We start from the raw sequence: 16,871 nt of genomic DNA, 5'->3' as shown, positions 1-16,871 counted from the left end.
AGAGACAAACTGAGAAATGGACTCTTAACTATAGAGAACAAACTGCTGGTTACCAGAGAGGATATTGAGGGATGGGTGAAAGAAGGGATGGGAATTAAGAGTACACTTATCATGATGAGAGGTGCCTGGGTGACTCATTCAGTTAAGCATCCAACTCTTGGTTTTGGCTCATGATCTCAGAGTCCTGAGATCAAGCCCCAAGTCCAGCTCCATGCTCAGTGGGGAATCTGCCTGAAGATTCTCTCCCTCTGCCTCTCCACCTACTCACAGGAGCTCTTCCATTCTTTCTCTCTCTCTCAGATAAATACATAAATCTTAAAAAAAAAGAGTGCACTTATCATGATGAACACTGAATAATGTATCAAATTGTTGAATCACCATATGGTACACCTGAAACTAATATCACCCTTTATGTTAAAAATTCAAAACTTAAAAAAAAGGCCCAAAATAACAAACATTTTCTAGGGGAACTTAAAGTAAATAAGAGCAATGTATGTAACAGCAAAAAAACTTTGAAAGAATGCTAATCTATAATTGAAAATAGCACAGAAAAAAATACTGAATAAAGAAAAAATAATATAAAAATGTCAAAATTAAGGCAGACTTTAAAAACGATCAGTTTAATTTTCCAAAGTGAATATTACCTTAAAGTTTTCTTGCAATTTATTCATTTAGGAAATAGTTACTCTTTCAGCAACAATAACAGTAGCTACAATGAGCTTTTTTTTCTGTGCAGGTGCTCCACTAGGTACTTTACATATGTTTTCACTTAAGTCTTACAATTCACTAAGAAACAGGTGGAACATCCTCATTTTACAAGAGAACGCTGAGACTCAGGGGATTTAAAACGTGTTAAGCATTGCATTTTTAAAGTATTAAAAGGAGGTATAAAGCTAATTTTCTAGAACTTCTAGACACTCTTTCAACTAAACTTTCTTATCTCTACTTTCAGAGCACTTTGCCATGTTCTTTGGAAGAACCAAAAGAAAATACAAAAGAAGTAATTTGTAGTCATAGAGAAAATGGACCAGTATCCAAACAAATAAAAGATACTATGAGTTGCAATGTAGTATATGACAATCGTCAAAATAAGTGTAAGGTGTTTTCAATGGTGGAATGGTCACTTCCTCCTACGGAGATCAAAGAAATTTTCTGGAAGCTATCCTATGGGAGATGGACCTTGGGGAGTCATGATGAACTGGAGATGGGCTGTGAAGGATCATATGGCTGGAAATGGGAAGAAAAATCCAAGAAAAAAGAATGACAGGGTCAAAGGATGGAGGAAAGTCAAAAACATGGACACTTGAATTGCTTTGGTGTCCCCTATTGGTATAAACAATGGTTATAGAAAAAGGATTTAAAATGTAGTTTAAGACTGGATCATAGAGGCTTTAGACCCTCAGGCTAAGAAATGTAGAATGTAGTCTAAATTTGCCGTGAGGAAATATTGAATACCTATTATATAAATGGTCTAATCAATCTGAAGTTTTGGAAAACTTAATCTATTTAGTAGACATGACATGGAGGAATGACAGAAACCAGAAAGGGACCTTCTGGAAAGTCACTATAATGGTTCAGAGGAGAAATAGTCCATGCTAACATGACTTGGCACTGAGTTAGAGCCATAGACAAAGCATAGTGATTAGTCAAAGTAGAATTTGAAGTTTTATGTCTAATTAACTGAAGAATGGAAATCACACGTCATTTCCTTTTAGCATTTGCTGGGGTCAAGGGATAAGCGAGAAAAGAGGGATATAATAGGAAGGTCAGTCATAAACCTATGCAGACAAAAGGTGAAGCTGGGAGTTGAAAATGTGGGGCCAGAGCTGATAAGTCAGGTTAGGCTTCAGAACAATTTGAGGCCTTAGCCTTAAAGAGGTGGACAACAAGGTGGGATGCCCCCATTGAGAAAAAGTGCTAAGAGGAGGAAAGAGAGCTGAGACTGGAAGAACTAATCCTCTGGAAAAAGAAAGAGCAGCAGAAACCCATACTGAGCAAATATACTCATACCGAAAAAAGGAATCTGATATTATGATAACCAAGAGAGGAAAACATTTCAAAAAGGACATGAGACCAACAATGTTGAGTGCATCAGAGAGGAAGAAGTGAGAAGAAGGAGAGGTGAGGAGAAGAGAAGAAGTGATTGCCCAGCAATCAGGACATCTGGGCTGAGCTTCAAGTGTAGTATTTGAGGAAAATGTTGGAAGGCAATGCTCAGGTTGCCTGAAGAATTGGTGGGAGACTTACCTCAGAAGTGTGATTGTAAATGAAAGCAAAAGTACCATGACCTCAGGAAGCAAAAAGAGCAAGGAAAATTGCGTGTGAAAGAACAGTTGGAGGATATTGTAGGTGAAGGGAGAAGGCTTCTTAGAGCGAGAACTGAAGATGCAGGATGGAGGGATGGAGGGGGCCAGGATCATGGGAGGCAAGAAGGGATAGAGTCAAGGAGAACATGGAGTGATAAATCTTGGGTGAGAAGCAATGCTTCCTCATCTGAGCATGGGAGCATGGGAGTGGGTAAAATAATGGGAAAGGTTAAAAGAGACTGTAATATGGAGGGAAAAACATTTCAGGGAAACCATATTGATGGCCTAGATTGTGAACTTTATTTTTCTTGTTTTTAAAGATAAAATTTCCTGTGTAGTGCCCAGCTTGCTCTGTGTACTCTTAGCAAACATGATAAATAAATAAAAAGTACCTAAATAATGCATGCATGTGTACCAGCAGTTACTGCATGTTCATTTCTACCAGCAATCTGTTCTGATTTGTGCCAGAGTTTCGAGAAATACTCATAGGTAAACAGCTGGAATCCTAAAGCATCGACACAAAAGTAACTTTGCATGGATTTTTTTTCCCATTTTTGCTCCTCTTATTTTATCTAATTCACTGCATCACTTTGTCACTATAGACATCCCAAAGGCTTTAAAATATTTTCTCAGTTGATTTGCTGAATTATGTGTAAATGGTTTGGTGGAATATTACATTCTAGGAGTCAACAGTTTTTCAAGAAATCAGAAGAATACATGGTGGTTCAAAGCAGCAGTCGATAGCCTGTTTCTTTTAGTTTTTAAATCTGAATGCTTCCTCTATACTATCTTTAAAATGATCATGAGTTTTAAAGAAAATTTACTGCTACGCTGAGCAATAGCCACAGAATTCTTGAAGACTGACCTCAGGGGGTAATAAAGGATGCAGACAGTTCACATTTGGAATTGTGCACACAGTAAAGCCAAGGGTGTTCAATAAAGGTATGCAATCCCCTCTGAGTGTCTGTCCTGTCACTCTGAGGAGAAGACAAAACTGTCTTGAGGGCAATGTCAGAACAACTTAATATCACCAATAAATGAATGAGGCCACATTGCTGGGACCCAAAGACTAATCATCGACAGTGACAACCATTTGACCAAATGTGCCTTATACACAGACGCTTTCTGAGGCTAGCAAGGGGAGCGATCAGAGAAGGAAAGCACGGCAGCTGGTACCTATTTTGAAGGCTTCAACCAAGTTACTGCTCCATTTTTTTTTCGCCTGAAGCAAAGTTTCCATGAGGATAATCACCCTTCCTCTAAAAAGTAGGATTGTTTTAAACCACCCCAAAATGAGTAAGATGTTTTCTCTCACATGATTGTATCTTACCATTTCTCCAGTTTGACACAAAGCTTAATAAGTGAAACCTGTTCCTAACTAGGAAAAGTAGCACAGCATGCCATAGTCATTTCCGTCCCCATCATTATCATCACCACCCTCATGGATGCCAATTAATAATCACTTATTGGACTCCAGTTATTATTTATTACCTACTATTTTGTCTCACCTAATCTCCCTCAAATTTCTATGAGGTAATATTATTATTATCCACATTTCAAAAATAAGGCTACCAAGCACGGAGATGTTATGAAGCTTTCCCAAGTTTTAACAGTTTTTAGGCCAGTTTCCCTGGCATAAGCCACTATCTGATGATGATTTTTATATTTCTATCATGAATTTGGTGCTAATTTGTTCTTAACAAAAACTACATTGATGTTGATATTCATTAGCACTCCATTCCAGCAGGTGATCTCCAATAATATCCCACATGTCTTATTAAAACAAGATTCATGGGTAACATTAAAAAAGCAACTATTGGAATGTTAGGCTACTGATAACATGATAGATAATATTCATGACAAAATCATACTTTTTGTTGCAGTGCTGGGCTCAGAGGGCATAAAGGAACCCTCCAGAATCTTCCTCCTGCCCTGAGAGGGGAAGAAGAAAACCTGCTGATACATGAAAGAGTAGGCCATCCTGTGGACAAGTGTTTATATTAAAACTGGAACTCAGAGACTAAGTGTGCAAGGAGTAAAGTGGGGTCACAGAAGCTGTGCCAGGGTGGGATGAAAATATAACTAACTGCCTCCGTGGATTCTGGGAAGGTGGCAACAACACAGTATTTCAATCTCTTCCAAATCCCCTTGTAAAAAGAGATAATGAAACCCATGGACAATATTCATAACAAAATGAAATGAGCCCTAAAACACATGTGGATTTGAACAAACAGTCAAAATCTACCAGGCATTAGTGTTTGTAGAAGAAAAAGCACAAGAAGACAATGGGGAGTCTGAGAGACATCACAGAACCCCCAAACAGCCAATAGGTATTTTCTGAAAAGCGAGTAATGACAACTTGAGATCATCCGCTGAAAATGGGAGGGGCTTTGCCCAGTTCAAGAGCAGGTGAGCATAAGGGGTTCACCATGAGGTCTGAGTGCAGGTACTGTCAGGAACCCTGTGACTTTGGGAAACCCATGAGCCAGGGTTCACTTCTAGGACAGGACAACCACAAATGGTAAGAAACTGCTAGGAGTGGAATAAAAGTTGAGCAGGACAGGGAAAACAGAGAGAAAGAAGGATTTGTTAAGACAAAAGGAGTATGAGCTCACAGTCAAAGTTCCAATTACAGAAATTAAAAAACCATCATGAAGAAGAGTCTGAAGAAACAATAAACAACAACTTTATATAAGAAAGTACTTCAGATACTGGAATTTTTATGCTCAAACTTTAACACACATATGAAATGTTTTAAGAAATAAAGTATGAATTCTAAAATCGGGTCAAGCAATAGGAGATTATGAACATAAACAGTAAGACTTGAAAAATAACTATTATAATAAAAATATAAATAATATAAAATCTCACTGGATAAGTTAAATATCATTATATAGAGCTGAAGAAATAATCAGCGAACATATGTTAAAACCGATCAAATTACACTAAATCCAGCAGAGAGAAATGAGGAACTGAAAAATTTGAAAGAAAAAAAGGCGAGTATACCTAACATATTAATAATCAGCAGAAGGAAAAAAACAAAGTGATAGTATTAGAAGAAATAATGGCTATCAATTCTCCAAACTAGTAAAAGAAAAAAATAATTTGCTGAGTGAAGTAAGTCAATCGGAGAAGGACAAACATTATATATTCTCATTCATTTGGGGAATATAAATAATAGTGAAAGGGAATATAAGGGAAGGAAGAAGAAATGTGTGGGAAATATCAGAAAGGGAGACAGAACATAAAGACTCCTAACTCTGGGAAATGAACTAGGGGTGGTGGAAGGGGAGGAGGGCGGGGGGGGGGGGGTGAGGGTGGGAGTGAATGGGTGATGGGCACTGAGGGGGGCACTTGACGGGATGAGCACTGGGTGTTATTCTGTATGTTGGTAAACTGAACACCAATAAAAAATAAATTTATCAAAAAAAAATAAGAAAAAAGAAAAAAATAATTCCACATGTCCTGGAGGAATTTCACAGTATAAAGCAGCTCTCACTCCATAAACTATAGTGAACCTGCAATGAATCAAAGGCAAAGAGAAAATATTTAAAGAAGAAAAAGAAAGATAGATCACATAGGAAGGAATGACAATTCGATTGGTAACAGAATTCCCTGCCTTTGTGGAGGATGAAAAAACAAAACAGTGAAATAATATAACCAAAGTGCGCAAAGTGCTAACCGGTGACCTAAATTTTGTGCCTAGCAACAGGCTTTCAAAGGGAATGAGGATGATTTAAAGACAGTGTCAGATAAATAAAAACTGAGAATGTTTTCACCAATAGGTCTTTGCTCAAGACACTTGTAAAGAAAGTGCTGCTGGAAAAGAAAGAAGTAGAAGCCAAGTCAGAGACGCAAGAACAATGAAACTGAGAAACCTGTAGGGGAAGATAGACACATATTGACGGAAGAATTACTACTAACACAATTTGACATTCAGATTCTTCGAAAGGTTAGAATGAAAATATTGAACAAGATGAGCATGTAAATCAGCATTGGATGTGATGAAATTTAAATGTTCTAACATCCCTCTCTTGTTTAGAAGTGGTGTTGTATAGTAGTTTTATTCTTTAAAAAGAATAGTAAAATGTCAAGGGCTACCACCAAAGTAAGAGAAATAGAGTATAGTCTTTCCAAATAAGTAGAGGCTAGAAAATGAAAAAATAAAAACACATTTAGAGGAAAATATTTTTTTAAATTTTTTTAAAGACTTTATTTATTCATAGAGGAAAATATTCAATTTGTAAAAGACAAGAAAAAATATAAAGAAATGTTGAGAGGGCATGAGAAATATAAAACAAGAACTTAGATGGTAAAAATTAGACCTAAAATAATAATCACAACGAATGGTAAGTAGTTAAAGTTCATCAGATTAAAAGTGAAGGCCATTGTACTGGGTAAAGTAAAAAGTAAATTTTAGCTTTATGTTATTTACTAAGGACATATCTGAAACAGACTGTCATTAGAAGACATAAACAAATGTTTTTAAAAAAATTCTGATAAGATCCTAACCAAAAGAAAGCTGGGATAATTGTAAGGTCATTTTACTTACAAAAAGATCATTATATGGAATATAGAAGTTATCATAAAAAGATAAATGTTCAATTCACCAGAAAGATACAATTAAGCATGTATGGAACTTATAAAACAGCTCCTAATATAAAATTTGATAACACTACAGGGACTACAGGGTTAAACTGATAATTTTCCATCAGTGGGAGATTTCAATATAGTTTATTCAATTACTGATACTTCTAACATTCAAAAAATTAATGAAGATACAGGGTAATTTAAAAGCAATGAAGCTTGACTCAATCAATAGAGAATCACACTCCCGACCATTAGAAAATGCACATTACTCTCAATGTCATATAGAATATTTACTAAAACTAATAATATATTTGTTCATAAGGCAGAGCTCAACACATTTTAAAGAGCAGATCATTTTCTTTCACCACTACACAATTAAACTAGAAGATGATTAAAAGAGGATGATCTTTATAATTCTCACAGGTTTAGAAATTTAAAAATAGGTTCTAAAACTTCCATGTAAAATACTGAAGAATTTATTACAATGGAATTAAAGTACATGTGCAACTGAACAATAAGGAAAATACTCCATATAAAAGCTTATGGGATGCTGCTGAGGTAGCATTTAAAACTACCGCCTTATATTCTTATATTAGTAAAGGAGAAAGGTAGAGACTAGAAAATATCTATTGATATTAGAATAGATTAAAATATGTATATTCACAAAGTAATATACTATACAGCAGTGAACATGAATAACCTATAATATAGTAAAACTCCAGTGAATCTGAGAACATAAAATTAGCAGCAAAATATCAGGATACATCCTATAATTTGATATGCCTGAGAGACTACCATGTGACAAAATTAGAAAAAAATCAACTAAATTAGTCTGAGATGACATGAATAAATTGACTTAGACATAAATTAGCCATTAGTTGAGTTCAATCATTTTGGAAAAGATCATCAATTTAATTATTTATAAAAGGGAATTATATACAATATCAACATAAAGCAAAGCATACTCTTTTCGTGTTTAAGAATTTATGAAAAATAGTTCTTTTTGCCACTAGATTATAATTTTATAATTCACAGACTCGTTAGTAGTTTGTCTTAAAAAGTGAAATATTCTTTCAAATGAGAATTACAAGCTTATTAGTAAACTCTGGCTTTTTGAAATTCTTGAAAATTTTCAGTGCAGGGACATATAATCAATACAAAATAGGTTATACTTTTATTATGACAAATGATATACTTTAGTTATGTTTAATTATATTCTTTCAAAAGGAGTCTGTCTCTCTCCAATAAATGCAATCTTAAAAAAAAAAACTTATTTTACGGGGAAAGCCAATCTATCTTTACTTAAATATTGACTACCAAACAATAAAAATGAAAAAACTATAGGTTTCTATAAAATCTTTTTCCTTGGTACACCACACCCATTGTTATAAATACATTGTCAACGTCTTAGCTATGTCAAGAGCCTTGCAATTCCTCTAGGTGCTAGTCTTCCCTTGGCACCTTTTGCCTTTTAATAATGTATGTTTTCATTCTTCTGTTTTATTTTATGTTTTGCCTTTGGGCAACTTCCTGGGGAGTAATGTTTTTGGATGTACAGTTTTTTTTTTCCAGAAAAAAATTCTCTGAAGACTTAAAATATTAATAGCAAATGGCTGTGCTATTTAAAATTCAAAAATATGTTCATTTTGCTTTTAACTTTTAAGGTAATGGATCTTAAATATAATACAATCTAACATCCCTGGTGTCTTCCTCTCAATTCTATGGAAAGCAAATTATTTATTATATATTTACCATAGCTAGAAAAAAATACAGAATGAAAATCAAGTGGACATTTAGAATCAGAAAACTCATCCTTTAAAAAATAGACCTGCAGACACAAGCGTCAATTAAACCACAATCATCCAGGAATCATGGAAAATTTTATTTTGCAATGTTACTTTTCACTGATGCAGTAGAGAGATATTCATGTGTTGCTGATTCTTATCAGTATCTTTTCCATCCCTATAATAAAACCTCAGATATTTGAAAATCCAGTCCATGCAGACGGTTGTAAGCATCTCAATCAGAGTGAATCAGAATTTAGGAAGCGGTACCTCTCTTGTTTTATATGGATCCTTTCCCACATATTAACATTCTCTTCCTTCCCAGCCAAAAAACCTGGGAGTGAAGGACAGTCTCTGTGCATCCCATACCAAAGCAGAAAAACCAGCCTGTCAGAAGTAGAGGATCTGATCCTGTCCAGAGGACAAGAGAAGCAGGCACAAGGGAGGAAGGGAGCAATATGTTTAAAGCAAAAGCTATTTGCAAACCTCCTTTATGAAAGACAAAGGACTGAAAGATAAATAAGAAATATGACCAAAAATAAATGCACATATACATAATGTTGAAAAGGGTTCAGAAAAAGAGTGATGAATCTTCAGTTTAAATTATCTTCAGTATGTTTTATTTGATAAATATCGAAAGTTTTTGATGATTGCCTCCAAAAAGGTATGACAAAAAAATTATATGCTATGGAGAATATGATCTCCATGTGTGCAGCAACCAATTGATTAAAATGTATCATCTCATGATGTTCTTGGATATTTATCTCCTATGATCCATAAGAAAGAGTAGACATTTTTTTTTTCTGGTCACACTTTTTCTCTTTTCCATTACTATTATTATTTCTTATTTACTTCCTATTTACCCATACTTCTTCCGAACAATTCCCTCCACTTTCCTCCCTTTGATAAATTAACCCACAACTTCCTGTGGCAGTAAGTCTTAAGTCCTTTCGCCTTCAGGATCTCTGCCTCGTAGAGGCCTTACCTCCACTGCTTTCTGACACTAGCCCTTAACGTCAGCCAACTCTTCTGATGGCCTCTATATGCCATGCTTTTTTGGTCGCCAACTTTGAAATAATAGAAAATATAATCTATTGGTTTCTACCCTTTGTCTCTGGTACAGGGTTTCTAAATCTCCTGGGTGATGGAAGGGTTTTTGTTCTGATGAGGCAATGCTTGGTGGGCTCCTGGATGGGGGTTGGTCACCAAAAAGTCCAAGCTGTGATTAGAAGCTGGAACTTTCAGTTCCACTTCCCATCCTCCAGAAAGGGGAAGGGGGCTGGAAATTGAGATAATGATCAATCATGCCTATGTAATAAAGCCTCCATAAAAAAAAATCTCAGAGGTACAGGGTTCAGGGAACTTCTGGGTTGGTAAACACACCTACATACAAGGAAAATGGCTCACCCCAACTCCACAGGGAAAGATGTTCCTGTGTTTGGGACTCTTTCAGACCTTGCCTGATGTACCTCTTCATCTGGCTATTCATCTGTATCCTTTATAATATCCTTTATTATTTAATAAACTAGTAAATGTAGTAGTGATTCTCTACATTCCATAAGCTGTTCTAGCAAATGAATCCAAAGGAAGAAGTGATGAGAACCTCTAATTTCTAGCCATCTTGGACAGAAATTGTGAGTAACTTGGGAACCTACCACTTATGGTTGGCAACTGAAGTAGGAAGCAGGCTTGTAGGACTGAGCCCTTAAACTGTGCTGTGCTAAGTCCAGGTTAGTGTCAGAAGTGACTGACATTGTGTGACACCTAGCTGGCATCACAGGTAATTTCTTGGTGTGGAAACCAACCAACCAACCAACCAACCAACCAACCAACCAACCAACCAATCAGCCAACCATACATCTAGTGTAGGAAGTTCTGGGAGCATGGTGCTTCTGTCAGAGTGAATAAGAGACAGGAGAAATGAGTTTTTCTTCATATCATTTCCATCTTTTTCCAGTCATTCAAAGCAAAGTATTCTTCCAAGTACAAATTATGGAATCACCTCCTTCACGAAGTGTACCCTGACTACCTGTGGGTGTAGGGGAAGAGTGTAGAGTGGGATGGTTTCAGAGGGCTTTCCTGAGGATCAAGTGGGAGCTTGGCCCTTGCATCCATGAGACAATTCTATACCCTTGTAATTACTTTCCTTTTTGAAATCCCTGAAGCAAGTTCATGTGGGGTTCTATTATTTGCAGTCAAGGAGTGTTGAATGAGATATGTGGCAAGTACCACATTTAATGTTTGTTTTGTAGGTCATCAATACTCACTATGTGATGGGCACAATGGAAGCACTCAATAGATATTGAGATCTGTTCCATCCAATGCAGTAGCTACTAACCACATGAGGATTTGGGCTACTGAAATGTGATTAGTACCAACTGAAATGTGCTATAAGTGTAAATCACACACAATTAAAAAAATAGTGTAAATATCAATATATTTCTGAATTGATACATGCAGAAATAATATTTATATACAGAGTTAAATAAACATTGAAATTATTTTAACATGTTTCTCCTGACCCTTTGAATGTATCTACTAGAAAATTTAAAATTACATGTGTTGTTCACATGATTTTGCACTAGACAGCATTGATTTAAAATGATGGTTTTTAAAATCAGAAAACATGGGAGGGAAAGTTCTATTTCCCAGAATTTTAGGAGCTTATGGAAAATTTAAAGTCGTATCCTGTATATTTAGAATGCCTATGTGTGTCTAGATATTGATATTTTAGAGGGTTTTTTCTGAGAGTTTTGTCTGTTTACAACCTACAAGCTTAGATCCATTCCTAACTCTGTTATTCTTCTCAGATATACAATTATATTTAAGTTAATGAACATTGAAAAACATCAGCGAATACAACATGATCACTCAACCATATGTGCTCTGTAGCAAATCTTTAGTGATTGAAGGTTTAAGGCAGAAACAAGATTATTTTATTTCATTCTACCTAAATTGCTGAAAAAAAATTATGTATTTGAATGCAAGTCATCTTTAGGCTTGAGAACATGAAAAGTATTTGTTCCAAGTCATCATTTCAAATAACATAGTTTTTTAAGTTTCAACATAACTAAGTTTAAAAGTTAAATTCCTGTCAGAAGGTTTAGTATGAAATGACTCAATCTCTGAACACATTAAAAATATAAATATTTTATGAATTTTAGCTGGAGATTTATACTGCATGCCAAAGAGAATTTATCTTCAATACAAGCAGTACTTACTTGATACTCTTGCAGGTTTTTCTGCTAAAAATAAAAGAAAATAAGTTTTGTTTAACTCAGATAAAATGCAAAGAAATTATACGTTGATGGACCACATGAAAGAATCTAACATCTTTTGACTTTCTTATTAAGAGTTAATGAAAAGGGGATCCCTGGGTGGCTCAGTGATTTAACACCTGCCTTCGGCCTAGGGTGGGATCCTGGAGACCTGGGATGGAGTCCCGCAACGGGCTCCCTGCATGGAGTCTGCTCCTCTCTCTGCCTGTGTCTTGCCTCTCTTTCTCTGTGTCTCTCATGAATAAATAAAGACTTTTAAAAAAAGAGTTAATGAAAGAATATAACTATTGCCTGAGAACATGGGTCTTTGAATATATTGATTATTTTTAATGTGAAATATCAGAAAAGCTATTAATCATTGTAGATGTCACAACATATTTACACTTTTAAAATACTAAAATCAGTAGGATCTTTGTTAAATTAAGGATCTCGATTCAATTCTAATTATAGCTGACTTGAGTAAAAATACTTTGTATGATGTAATTAATCTAAATATTTGTTTAAAGTTTCAATTCCATAAAATGTATCATTGAGAATTATTTTCCTTTCAAAAATTATAAGGGCAAATAACTAAACCTTAATAAACTACATGCAAAATTAGTTTATTTTTTCATAACCATTTGTCTATTAGTTTCAATGAGAAACCATAATTCTTCAAAGTAGTATTGTTTTACATTAAAGTGTGTGTATATAGGACAAAAATATCAAGTGAGATGATTGTCCCAAATACTATAACAGAAATGCTAACTTCTTGAAAAGTAAAAAAAAAAATTCATAACATTTACTTTGTACTATATTAGTCTAACTTCTTTTTTTTTAATATGGTCGACACATAATTTTACAGAAGTTTCAGGTATATAATTTAGTGATTTGACAGGTTTATACATTATGGAATGTTCACCCCAAGTGTAGCTACTGTCCCATTAGTCTAATTTAAAGGGCTGGACTTGATATATAAATTTTTAAATGAATCTGCATTACATGATTTATTTTGAGACTTGTAGAGCTTCTAATATAAACCCAAGGGTTACAAATTTACCAAAGTTAGTTAATACCAATAAAATTTTTTTCATTTGAGACACATGATTTTAGTGATATTACGACCACATGCTTCACGTATAAAATTACAAAATAGCATGTCATTTTTTCCTTTAAAAATACTTTCACTGGCTAAAAAATGGAAACTTAAAAGGTATACAACAAACATTTATTGAAATACAATGAACCATCTGTTGAATGAAGGAATGAATAAGAATGTGCCTGTGTTCTCAACTAGCTCAGGGTTAGTCTTGTGCTTTTACTTATAATACCTTGTCTTGTGTATTCATAATATGAAGACCTTGGAAATGATGGGCTCCAGATTGGGGTAAGAAAGGACTGTCTATCCAAAGCCTAAATACCTTGTACAGCCCTCAAGTTATAGTTTGAACAGACTACTCGCTTGGGGACAAAGTTGAGTACATTTACATTTTACCTTTGGGCTGCTCTGATTGGTAGAAAGCTTCTCTAATGTGTGCCATAGTGTGATGGGGTAGTGAAATGTAAATGAATGAGTTCAACTGTTAAGTCTTTGGACCAAATCCTGTCTCTACCATGTAAACATTCTGGGATTTTAGACCTCCCTCATTGCACCTACCTCATCTTTCATTTGGGCATGATAATTGGGCCTGTTGTGAGGATTAAATGAACAAATAATAGGAAAGGATGTACCAAAGAGTTTTTTTAAGTAACTGGAATTTTCTTATTCTTCTGGTTAATTATTTTAAAAGATGCTAAGCCATATTCTAAAAGTTAAGAAAGTTGAAATATAAAATTTATGCCCCTATATGCTTCTATAAATTTGGTTTGCTCTTATTGTAAATTTTACCCTCTAATATTACTGAGAATTATATGTCTAAATTACTGATAACTATATGTCTAAGTTATATGTCTAGATAAGTCCTGCCATTTGGGGCATCCATAATACAGTAAGCAGAAAGAAGGAACCAGTGAAAATACAGCACTGATTTCCCTTCCCCCCACACTGGAATTCCATATATTTACAATGTTGAAAACAATTGTTCAATTGTGACATGTTTACTTAGCATCTTAAAATTTAAAATATTTAAATCCCATTACGTTTTGAATTAATTACATTTGTTCAAAATTATATCGCCTAGGCTATATAATTCAGTTATAACATGTATTTATAGTTTTTTGATAGTCAATATCACCAAAATAGGTCATTCTTATTTTAGGTGAAGGACATCTTCCTGCTGTGTACATGCTGGCATTTTCCCTCTACAAAACACTTTTTGTCTAGGTGGACTTAATTTAAAGGCCAACTTTAAATAATAAAAACTTTATTTATGATAATGGTTATATTTATGTAATACATAAAATAATTGTCAGCTCTATTTTTTTTTACTGCTATATCATTTTGACCTTATAATTCATATTATGAAAGTCTTTTGTAAAAGAGAAATTTATCTTCTGGTATGTACTGGAATATTTTATTGAATGATTATGTTGTTAATAGTTCAGATTTCTTCTTTCTAGTTTTCCATGGAAATGTAAATCTCCTGCTAGGTTTCCCACCTGTCCACTTCCTCTGCCATTAGCAGAAGTGTATAAATGCTAGACTTTGTTGCTTTAAAAAATTTTAGTGTTAATATTAAGTGCAAGCATAATTTAGGCACCTCACCTCCATACCAATTTAGCATTTGAATATTTACAAAGTTGATTCAGGATTACCTTTTGTCACGTTGTGTGATTGAAGACTTTCTTTTCTTGTTGAGACTGTGGATAAGGAAAATGTAAATTAACTCTGACTTTTTAAAGGGAATTTTCATTAAAATTTTGGCTCACTTCAACTAAGCTTTGGGAACATGGGAATTATTTAAATAATGTAAGTATTTTCTCAGGGTCATTAAAAAATTTTCTCTTCTAACACCTAACAAAAACAAATGTCACCAGTAGAGATTGTTTTGTTTGCATAAACAGATTTACATGTTTGCAGTGATTACAGTATTTAATGAGACTCCATGTACAATGGGTCATTCTAAGTAACTGAATTTGGAGATAAACCAAAAAAAAAAAAACAAAACAAAACAAAACCAAAAACAAAAACGAACAAACAAACAAAAAAACCCAACCTGTCGTATTATTTTTTTTTTCAACCTGTCGTATTATTAACAATCTTTTTGATATGTTTAAGAATGCTTTCCTCTTGATACAATAGAATATTTCTTTATAAGTAAGGCCTTTATAAGTTTTTCAGATAACTACTTTGAAAATCAGTGATTATCATTATATTTTGTAGGTTAGCAAATAAATACACCCAATGTTAAGAAAATAAAGTCACTCTGATGCAGCTTCTAAACTTGTTGCTCACCAATGGCACGACACATGAATGCACGCTTGCTGGGACCGGCCTGCTATCCATTGTTCCTTCAACCCAGCCATTACCACATATCCGTATTTCCCACATTTCTTCCTTTAATTACACTAGTGCTCATCATATACACAAATACAAGTTTTATCTTAAAGTGATATAAATGGGGCACCTGGGTGGGTGAGTCAGTTAAGCATCTGCCTTCGGCTCAGGTCATGATCCCAGAGTCCTGGGATTAAGCCCGGCATCAAGCCACTGCTCAGTGGTGAGTCTGCTTCTCCCTCTCTCTCTCTCTCTGCCTCTACTCTCTCTCTCTTTCTCTTCCCCTCAATAAATAAATTAATAAAGTCTTTTAAAAAATAAAAATAATAAAGTGAAAAAATAAGCCTCAATTATTTTTTCTTTAGGGCTTTGCAGTGTTTTTCAGTCTCTTAAAAATTACCTTTTTCTTCTTTAAGATGTTTCATTTCTGCTTTTTCTGTAGAGAAAAAAAGGTAATTTTGAGTCATATATCATTTATTCATAAGTCTTCCTAAGGTTCGGAATGAACTTTTTTGTAGTCAATATTCACAATTCAGGCATTATATGAAAAGAATTCTATGTTGTTAATTTAGAAATAGCAGAACCTAAACCTAAACCTAACCTATTATCTTTAGATATCTAATAACAAATGACACCTACCCTCTTGCTTGGAAAATGCTACAGTGAACTGTAATTCTGAAACATGCTTTAAAAATCTCTGTCCACATTTTCTGGAATTGCTAAATGATCTAATTTGTATAATTATGTATTTTTTATTTCTGTGTTTTTATTGTTAATTTGGTGTACATGTCTTTAAATGTCATCTTTACCTTTACTTTCTTTTTCAGATTTTTCAATTTTCTTCTTCCCTAGAGGGGAAATATAACAAGAAATCATCAGTTTAAAAAAAATGACTTCTTACTCAATTGTGAAGTTAACACTTGGAGATGAGACTTAATCCCATAAGTGGAGGGGGTCAGGGCTCTGCTTTTTCAAAATAAGAAGGAAGAGTATGCCTCCTATTGTGTGAGAACATATGTATTTTTGTTACGCTTGGTTATTTGGCTTATATTCAGTCACCTGGATGGCAGAGTCCTCTCCCTTTTTCTTTTTATCTCTGTTTTCATGTGCTTTGAAGGAAAGCTCTAGCGAGCCATGCATTTAAATGTAAACTAGTAACAACAGGAAAAACATCCAGAATTTCTATTGTTTTCTTTAGGAAATGAGAATCTGGTGCTATGGATGCTCAATAAATGAACTGAAATAAAAACAATGAGAGTCACAAAATATCTCCAGGCAAAAAGTGGACACATGCCTTTTCAGAAGTTTCAGTTGATTAATAGTTTTTCTTCAACTGGATATATCAAAACATACTGAGAAGAAAACCAGGTAGTGGGGATGTGGCATATCTTATCTTATTTAAAGCTCATAACAAGCCAAATTTTGGGAAGTCATTTTGTCTGTTCTATAGATGAGGAAACCAGGAATCTGAGCCATCCAACAGATTTTCCCAAATGTT

General features: G+C 34.4%; 1 protein-coding gene across 10 annotated transcripts in view; it reads right to left on the bottom strand.

The window, feature by feature from the left end:
• Positions 1-16,871, bottom strand: part of TRDN (triadin) — a 363,753-nt gene that overhangs the window by 16,014 nt on the left and 330,868 nt on the right. For 8 of the 10 annotated variants that reach the window (XR_012002811.1, XM_072765072.1, XM_072765079.1 and 5 more), the window contains 4 exons: positions 16,183-16,221; positions 15,774-15,809; positions 14,692-14,736; positions 11,902-11,925 (listed from right to left, as the gene is read on the bottom strand). Coding sequence is in view for 9 of the 10 variants with exons in the window: in XM_072765072.1 (XP_072621173.1) it covers positions 11,902-11,925; positions 14,692-14,736; positions 15,774-15,809; positions 16,183-16,221 (144 nt within the window). In the remaining variant the exon portion in view is untranslated. The remainder of the gene's footprint in view (positions 1-11,901; positions 11,926-14,691; positions 14,737-15,773; positions 15,810-16,182; positions 16,222-16,871) is intronic. The other 2 variants (XM_072765074.1, XM_072765081.1) reach the window with 1 other exon arrangement.

Source organism: Vulpes vulpes, chromosome 1 (assembly GCF_048418805.1).
Source record: "Vulpes vulpes isolate BD-2025 chromosome 1, VulVul3, whole genome shotgun sequence".
Classification (NCBI taxonomy): domain Eukaryota; kingdom Metazoa; phylum Chordata; class Mammalia; order Carnivora; family Canidae; genus Vulpes; species Vulpes vulpes.
Note: the sequence above shows the minus strand (reverse complement) of the source record. Positions and strands in the feature narration are given on the sequence as shown.